The sequence below is a fragment of the Nicotiana tomentosiformis genome, chromosome 10 (assembly GCF_000390325.3).
Source record: "Nicotiana tomentosiformis chromosome 10, ASM39032v3, whole genome shotgun sequence".
Lineage (NCBI taxonomy): Eukaryota > Viridiplantae > Streptophyta > Magnoliopsida > Solanales > Solanaceae > Nicotiana > Nicotiana tomentosiformis.
Genome location: NC_090821.1, coordinates 76,072,394 through 76,081,488, shown reverse-complemented (window position 1 = coordinate 76,081,488; position 9,095 = coordinate 76,072,394). Strand labels below are relative to the sequence as shown.

The 9,095-nt window shown below is 36.2% G+C and overlaps 1 protein-coding gene across 1 annotated transcript; it reads left to right on the top strand.

Annotated features, from left to right (window-relative positions):
* The first annotated feature begins 240 nt into the window (after positions 1-240).
* LOC104101630 (nuclear poly(A) polymerase 1) lies at positions 241-8,394 on the top strand. The gene is made up of 13 exons (XM_070187597.1): positions 241-380; positions 484-1,081; positions 2,146-2,223; positions 2,302-2,409; positions 3,102-3,164; positions 3,254-3,412; positions 4,534-4,647; positions 4,727-4,789; positions 4,903-5,232; positions 5,679-5,843; positions 5,943-6,776; positions 7,794-7,867; positions 7,951-8,394. The coding sequence occupies exons 2-13, from the start codon at positions 992-994 to the stop codon at positions 7,991-7,993; spliced, it is 2,121 nt and encodes a 706-aa protein (XP_070043698.1). The 5' UTR covers positions 241-380; positions 484-991; the 3' UTR covers positions 7,994-8,394.
* The last annotated feature ends 701 nt before the right edge of the window (positions 8,395-9,095 follow it).

The following is a 9,095-nucleotide window of genomic DNA, read 5'->3' as shown; positions in this document are numbered from 1 at the left end:
GACATAGTAATTATTTTGGAAGTAAAAAGATTTTTTTCTCTAACTATGAAATATTCTTATATATATTTTAAAATATTCTTAGCTATAAAGTACTTAGTACTTTGTTTAGTTTTCAATCTATTTTCCTCCTACTTTCCTTTTCCTTCCGGAATACGAATTTAGGAAAAATTAGGAACTGACACGAAAAATCAAACCGCGTAATATAATATTTTCTTTTTTATTATAAAGAAATCACAATAAAAAAAAAATCAAAAAGGAAAAAAAATAATACAGATTCTCCATATTCTTTCCCCCCCTATTTATTAATAAAAAATATCTCAATTATTCATTCTTCTTCACTTCTCTCTATCGACCTGTAGCTAACGCCTCGGCTCTCTCCTGTCAGCTTCAATTCTCTCTTAATTATCTCATAAGTTCTTTATATTTCTTTGCAAATCTAACCTTTATTTATTATGTTCTGTTTTTGTTGTTGTTAAATTTTAGGGTTTCGATCGTATGAAGAACCCGAAGCTTTAATCGAGAAAACAATTCGGCACAATTGAGAGAATCACAGAAAGTTTTGGGCTTTTCTTGCCAAAATCAGAGGCTTTGTTGGTGTTGGTGAAGTTGTATTAGAGAAAAAAAAGAAAAAAATCGATAAAGTTAGGGTTTTTATTTATTTTGTGTTAATTTATTGTACGTTTGTTTCGTTGTAGTGTATCGCAATTTAATGAGAATTGGTGTGAAGTGTAATACTGATAAATTTCCTTCTTTTTTTCAGTTTTGATTTTACTTTTTTTGGTTTCCCCAGTTACATTCAATTGTTGTAGTGGATTATTCAGTAAAAAAAAGAGGAACAATTTGTTATTGAAGGTTAATTTTGTTATTATATGCAAAAAGGAAAAAAAAAGATAAAAGCTTTATTGAGTTAGTATTTTCAATTGAGTAAAAAAGAAAAGGAAAAACAAGGAAAGTAAGTTATTTTGTATTGTTTGTGGAAAGAGGAGGCGATATGAGTAGCACTGCATATGGAGTATCTGAACCAATTTCAACTGGTGGGCCCGCTGAATTGGATGTCGTTAGAAACCGCGAATTGGAAAAGGTTTGTTCTTGATTTATTTTGACTTGTTAAATTTTTGTAGTACATGTTTAGAAAATTTGACTTGTCAATTTTCGTTGCGAATATTGGTATGTGATGTTTAAATGGAGTAATATGGTCAGTAAGGATTCATATACTCACCCCAACTTGTTTGAGGCTGAGGCATTGTTGTTCTTGCTGCAGTTGCGTTGTTGTTATGAATGGAAAAATTATCTTTTTTTTCTGCTGTGTTTAAGATGGCTTTCTAGATTATGTAAAAAGAGTATGAATTAACAAAAAAGAGTTCCTTGACATTGAATTCCTGGTAAGGTTGAATTGGCATAATTCAGAAATCAGAGGTATAAATTGGGGTTTTTATGTTTCTGTCCACTTGTTTCTTGAACAGATTTGTAAGTTGAAAGTTGCATTATATACTTGTTAATGATACTTGAATAAATCAGCTAGAACACATGGATTCCAATGACATACTGTTGCTAAACTCCAAAAGACCAAAATTGTATGTATATATATATATATATATATATATATATATATATATAAAAGTAAAGGTTTATGAATGATTATTGATCAACTGAAAAGGTAATTATGAATGATTATTTGTAAAACAGGTGATAATAAAAGATTTAAGCCAAGCACGTTAAGCTATGGTTCTACCTAAATACTTGTATCGGTTAGTTATGCTTGACATCAATACCCATTCAGAAGACTTATCAGCTACAACAGCGCCTAAACAAGTGTTTAGTAGAAATGTTATGTATTTGCTTACTTAATACGATAGGTATACAGTTTTGAAGTTGAACCAGACATAATCATGCTTTGGACTTATGACATTGAGAGGGTGATTTAAAAAACAATCTAAGCATTGTGATTTAAAATCAAGCTAAGTTTTTCTTCTTAACAATGAGTTGTTTTTCTATTAAAATGATTAAATTAACACAGATACGTGTGCTTTTTTGTGTGCCTGAGAGAGAGAGAGAGAGAGAGAGAGAGAGAGAGAGAGAGAGAGAGAGAGAGAGAGAGAGATTGTAGTTTCTAAACCATATCTGACAAGGACTGCACTTTTTCAGTTTCTCGCAGATGCAGGCTTATATGAAAGTCATGAAGAAGCCATTAAAAGGGAAGAAGTGCTGGGGAGATTAGACCAGGTTGTTCTTGTTTTGTGAATTTAGAATTCTCAGTCTATTATCTCAAAGTCATTGGTTACTGATTCCGGAGTGAAACAGATTGTGAAGACGTGGGTGAAAAATGTCTGTCGTGCTAAAGGCTTCAATGATGACGTGGTGCAAGAGGCAAATGCAAAAATCTTCACATTCGGTTCATATCGGCTGGGAGTATGTCTCTTTTTCTTTTTGTTTACACCCTTTGTTGGATTCAACTGGTAGTAATAGTGTTGGCGCTTGCATTTTTGGTTTGGTTTGCATGTCCGTGGCTCTATACCGGAACAGCTGGAAATGAAGCATGTCCATTTTTTTTTGGGGGGGGGGGGGGGGGAGTATTTGGGTATTTGGTCTTTAAATTTTCTCCAATTTCGTGCACATCCTTTAATTTATAACAACCTTGTGACAACCTCTGTTAGCAAGAATAATTGGGTGTTGTTAACTTGTTTCTTCCTTCTCCCATCAATTCTATAGTGTTTCTCGGTCCTTGTGTTATTTATGAACCCTGCTGGTGTTGGTTTTACAATTTGATCTTTTCTAATCATTGTGATGTTTTTAGTTAATTAGGTTTTTAACTTTTGGGATGTCAAGGGGAGGGATTATGCGGTGATATTTTACAGTAGTTGGGGACCCTTTTTGAAGCAGGACTGGAAACTGCAAGGAGAAACTTTAGATAGTATAGATATTACATTCTGGTATTGTGAATAAATGTTAGAGAAAAAGTGATTTAAGTCTATAAAGGACCGAAGGTCTATTTTGTATATTATGCTGCTTGGCTTCAAGGAATTTTAGGTTATCTTGCTTGTCAGGTAATTTTACCATTTCACTTATCAAGTTGACTTTTGTTTCGGGGTTGTCTTTAACAGGTACATGGCCCTGGTGCTGATATAGACACTCTATGTGTAGGACCTAGACATGCGACTCGTGATGTAGGATGACAGCCTTTTCAGTTTACATCCTTTAATTTTTGGTTTCTATGCTGAAGGTTGATGCCTGTAATATTTCTCTTACATTGCAGGACTTCTTTGGCGAACTTCATAGGATGCTTGAAGAGATGCCTGAAATACAAGAACTTCATCCTGTACCTGATGCTCATGTTCCTGTTATGAAGTTCAAGTTTAATGGTGTTTCTATAGACCTTCTTTATGCAAATGTAGCACTCTGGGTTATTCCTGAGGTATGATTCTCTTGTATGTGACTGATTACACACTTGTTTTGAGATGCACCATCTGCAGTCTAGAAAATCTGTCTTCTGATGTGCTATTTACCTTTGTTATATACTACTGCATATCTTCTTGATAATTGGTTGAATTGGTGAACCTGACATGGTGTTTCCCGGGGTTCCACATCTTACTTTGATGCATTTACCTTTTCATTTTCCTAATTAAAATTTTAAAGTAGCCAAGGAAATGTGCGATATGCTCTAAACTTAGTTGGGATAAAGTAGGTCGTGCCACATACCCTTAAGTTGCTTCTTGCAGTTGGTATGGATGAAGGACAGAAGTGGAAGTAGGGAAATATGGAATTACAGCCTTTGCTGCATTTTGTGGAGATAGATGATGATTTGAAAGGAGTTTGACTCCTACTGAGAAACTGAAGGCTCAATGGTTGTTGTCTTCAGCTTTTTTGGTATAGAATGTTACTTGTAAATAACATGGTTGGATAGGAAGATTTTATTATCTCCCTTCCTTTTTTATTTGGATGTAAGTAGTAGCTGGTCTTTGTAAAGGGAAAGCTACCACAGTTTTGCTGTATCTTTAAGCAGCCACTTGATGTTTATTAAAGAACAATGGATGGTTTTGAAAACTTCAACTGGTGATCTATGAGGATATAGGTTTGGTTTAGGCTCTTAATAACAATTGAACATCTGAAAGGAGGGCCCTATTGGGGGGTGGCGAGTGTGAATTTGCGCATAATTACTTGCTACTTCTCCTGGCTCTTGCTTGTATATGCAACTTAGCATGCTTTTTTCTGCAATTGCATGAGGACTATTTCTGGAACTCTTGACTACTTCAAGGTATCTAAAAAGAGTATTAGATTCTTGTTTACCTTTTCTAAATCTGAAATATTGAGAGGCCATTCCTAATTACTATTCAGTAACGTTAACAATTATCAGTAGTCTTCATTTATCTTCTGCCCTGTTGTGTGCTGATGACTATACTCTGCTTTCCTTGTGGTTTTAGAACCATCATAATTCTGATGTCGTCATCCTATTAATCTGAAATAACTTGTTATGCTGTTGAAATAAATTCTGTAATCTGTAAACTTCTGGATTTTAGTCCTATTTGTCTCTTGCAGGATTTGGATGTTTCACAGGAGTCCATACTACAGAATGTGGATGAGCAGACTGTTCGTAGTCTTAATGGATGCAGAGTAACGGATCAAGTTTTGCATTTAGTACCCAATATCCAGGTTGTTGCCTCACAATTATGTAAATTGCATTTGCTTTGAAACTTTATGCTTAATCTTTCCCCCCTCTTTGGTCCTGCAGAGTTTCCGCACCGCACTGAGATGCATGAGACTGTGGGCAAAAAGGCGTGGAGTTTACTCAAATGTAAGTATCCAACATAACCCCTTGTACAATCTTTTGTGTCCTTAAAGGTACAGTGCCTGACATCTTGGTGAAAGTCAGTCTGCTTCTCTTAAACTTGTGTCACTTTTGACCAGGTTACTGGATTTCTTGGCGGTATTAATTGGGCATTGCTTGTTGCTCGGATTTGCCAACTTTATCCAAATGCAGTTCCTAGCATGTTGGTCTCTCGGTTTTTTAGAGTCTACAGTTTGTGGCGCTGGCCAAACCCAGTTTTGCTGTGTCCAATAAATGAAGGATCTCTTGGGCTTGCTTATTGGGATCCTCGGAGGAATTTCAAAGATAGGCAGCATCTAATGCCGATAATAACTCCAGCATACCCCTGCATGAATTCTAGCTACAATGTTTCAACCAGTACCTTGCGTGTCATGACAGAAGAATTTCAGAGAGGGAATGAACTTTGTGAGGTATATATGCGTGCTCAGTTTTTGTCGGGTTTACTGCTTTTTCTATTGTACTGAATGCAATCAATGCGATCTGCCGGTTTTTTCTTCCTATTGGTTCTCCTATTGAGTTAATTTACCCCATTTAATTTTTATTAACTAAATACAGATAAAAACCAAAACTAAGATTTTGGATGTTGCTCAAGCATGTTTATTCAATTGAGTGTGGCATTCCTCTTAAATGTTTGTTTTGGCGGTTCAAGCATGCGTATATAGTGAATTTGGTGCTCATGGTTAAGATACTTGGTTCTCCCCCTAATTTCTTTTTAGACTTCTTCATTTAGTTTTTGCGGCACCAATGCTCTACAGTCATGACTTTTATTCTAATCCAATTGCTGTTATCTTCCAGTTTGTTATTCCTATTTTCATCAATTGAAGTCTTCTTTCCCTGACTCATTTTGTGTGCATAGGCAATAGAAGCTAACAAAGCTAGCTGGGAAAGTCTTTGTGAGCCTTTCGCTTTTTTTGAAGCCTATAGAAACTATTTGCGGATAGACATAGCTACAGAAAGTGAGGATGACATGAGGAAATGGAAAGGATGGGTTGAATCTAGGATACGCCTGCTTACTCTAAAGGTGATGTTTCTTTCTTCTGCTTCACATTTTGATGACTTCGTCTCTATTGCTTCGCCAAAGGCACTGAATTAATGAAGTTTCCATGCTTTATTCATCCAGATTGAGAGAGACACTGCTGGTGTACTTCAATGCCATCCACATCCGGGTGAATTTTCAGATAAATCTAAGCCGTTTCACCATTCTTATTTTATGGGATTACGTAGAAAACAAGGTACAAATCCTCAACAAGGCGAACAATTTGATATAAGGTTGACAGTTGAGGATTTTAAGCGAGATGTCTATGCATATTCTTTTTGGACATCTAGCATGTGGATTCATGTGTGTCATGTCAGACGAAAAGACCTTCCTAATTTTGTCTTCCCTGGAGGAGTGCGTCCTGCTCAGCCTGCAAGAAGTGAAAGTCGTTCAGTTTCAAAATCACTTGGTTCTGCTAAGGCAACATCTGTAGATGCTGCTTTTAGCAGAAAGAGAAAGCACGACGAAGTTAATACAGGTTTTACCTCAAAAGAGTCTTGCCTGGCCATGAGTAGCAGTGATGCCAGCTCACCAGGTGAAACTAGAGAGTTGAAGCGATTTGAAGCTGATATTGGTGATACCTTGAATAGTGGTGGGCTTGTTGATAACCAAATTGAAGTTTCTGTCAAAAGCATGTTGCCTGTGCCTTCATCATGTGCAGCTGTAACAGAGACAATAGCAGTCAAGCAATCTGCAGAACCGACTGTGGGCCATCAAAGTGGATCTCATGGTTTTGAAGATCCTGGGGATGAACTGGAATTGACAAATGGAGTCAAGCATTTTGATGGGGCAAATGAACTGCAGATGGAGCCCCCAACAGCAGAGGAAATGGTTGAGGCAACAACATCAGAGGAAAAGGACAGAATTGGTGGTTCTAGCCATAAGGTCCTACAAAGCGAGGGCTTGGAAGAACTTGAGGTTGTCTTCAAACTTCATACACTTATTTTCTTTAATGCAGAATATATCGAATATGTCTATTGAGATCCTGATTTTGTGCACCCTCAGTCTGTCCATCTGCAGTTGCATCATACAAATCTCCTTAATCTTTTTCTTCTTTTCAGCTTTTGTGTTCGAGACTTTTTTGTATAGATAATGTATGATACCGAGACTAACATTGTGGACCTATGGAATATAACAGAACAGTTGATTAAACTAGTTAATTGTGCTTTTCTTTGATGTCTTTGGTGCAAGTCTTGTCCCGCAATTGAAGGTTCTAACACAAACTGCCATGTTAAGGAAATCATCTGATTCTTATTGGCCCTAAATTATGAGTAGTCTTTTTGGAATTCATTTTAAATATGGCAGCATTTTGTTGTTAGTTACTTGTTGCAACAAAAAAGTGAACCAGTCTTTTATGTGGAGCATGGAATATACCAGAAGGCCACTTTCCTTATTTGTTTTTTCCAGTTCGTTCCCATTTTTTAGCTCCAAGCTCTTTGTAAAATTTGGTGCTTGTTGCCGTCAGATGTTTAATTGTTGATCAGAATTGGGATAAAAAGTGCAATTTTGCAAGGTGCTGTGATAATTTGATAGTCCACTGTAACTCGTCAATATTTTTTTTTTGGTGAGTCCAATTTATCATCGCCCTTATATGTTATGTCAGAGAAATAGAGGGAATAAGAATGGCTATTTTAAGAATCTTACCAAAATATCTTTTGCATTGCTTTCTGTTCAAATCTTCCTTTGGATTTCCCTGAGAAAGCTTTGTTAGTGTCACCTGCAATATTTGTACATTTTGTTGCTTTGGTAGTTTCTAAGGCACGTAATGTTGCATGTTGGTGTGACCGGAAGCATTAGACAAATTTAAAAGCTTGACATGTTCCAAGTTGCTTTTGTGAATGATAGTCTTGTATGCAAAATTTTGTATCCAGTACTGTTAGACAGGAACACTGACGAAAATCTGTTCTTTTTGCTTCTTTCCCTTGCCCCTGAAAGCCGATTGAGCTAGCAGCACCGTCCTCCAGCATTGCTTCTGAAGCATTTGTGGTTCCTCAGAAGCCTCTCATTAGGTATTGTATCTACTCTGCCAAATTGAACGAGTGAACTTCTCTAGAGGCGCTTTTTGATCGGTGATATATGCACTTCTTTGCAGGTTTAATTTTACTTCTTTGCGGAAAACAACTGAGAGCACATGAAGAAATGTGCACTGACCACATGCTGGAGATTGGAAGTATATCGAAAACTTTTTTACTGAAAGCATTAGAGATGAATGAAGAAGAAGCGGGAGAAAAAAATGGAATAAGGACAAAAAGCAGAGCTAAAATCCATTTTTGGCTGGAGGTGCGACTACATCTTGCAATTTCTTAGGCTGAGCCATGATTTCTAAAGCAAAAAAAGAGATAAGGAAAAAAGAAAAAAGAACTGAATCCAATTTTGACTGAAATTGGTATTTCTTGTAAATTATCAGTTGTTTGGAGAAGTGCCTTTTTGGGTGCTGATTGTAAATTACATGGATAATATCTAAATAATGTGTACCCGAATACTATGTTTTGTATATTTAAGTTATGGAAAATTTTGAAATGTGGATTTGCTTCTACGATTCTATACATTGTTTGGTTAGCCCACCCCCCCCCCCCCACCCCCCAATTTTCACTTTTGTCTAAAAATTTGAGTAATGTGTTGTTTATGTGAATATTTCATTTCTACGCAAATCAGTCTACAAATGCATGCCGTTGTCTATTTGGATTTCATTAAAGGGGAAGCATTTTCTATCAAAATTTTCTTATTTTTAAGGTTCGAACTCGAAATCTCAAGTCAAGCATTGAATTCTCTTATTTTTGAGGTTCGAACTCGAGATCTCAAGGTCAGGGATCCTATTTGTTTCATTTACAACCCTTGATTGTGATCTTTGGAAGATGGGTGTTGTCTTCACTGTCTCTATTTCTTGTCTTAAATGGAATTTGTCTAATTCAGATAGGTAAAGTTTAGGTGTTTTGAGTTCAATGGACCTGTCAATTTGCACTTGGTATTTACTATTTCCTAGGAATTTTTAATTATCAATCAACTTTCCAATGTTGAAGTTTCCCTCATTTTTCCTCTCAATTTCTTTCAACTTAGGTATCGTCTTAACATAAAATAATTCCAAATGTTTCTCTGTAGGTCTATAAATATATATACCCTTTATTTTTTGAATTGGCTGGTGTCCAATTGATTTTTTTAATTTCTCAATTGATGTCCGTACCTACCGATTAAATTCGGATTCGCATCGCAATAGACGGGGTAAAACACTCCTTAGCA

Bases quoted from the DNA above. Each gene is read 5' to 3' on its own strand.
- LOC104101630 (XM_070187597.1), top strand. From the start codon at position 992: ATGAGTAGCACTGCATATGGAGTATCTGAACCAATTTCAACTGGTGGG. The intron at 3,165-3,253 runs GTAGGATGACAG...CTTACATTGCAG, and splicing joins CTAGACATGCGACTCGTGAT to GACTTCTTTGGCGAACTTCA. The intron at 4,790-4,902 runs GTAAGTATCCAA...ACTTTTGACCAG, and splicing joins GGCGTGGAGTTTACTCAAAT to GTTACTGGATTTCTTGGCGG.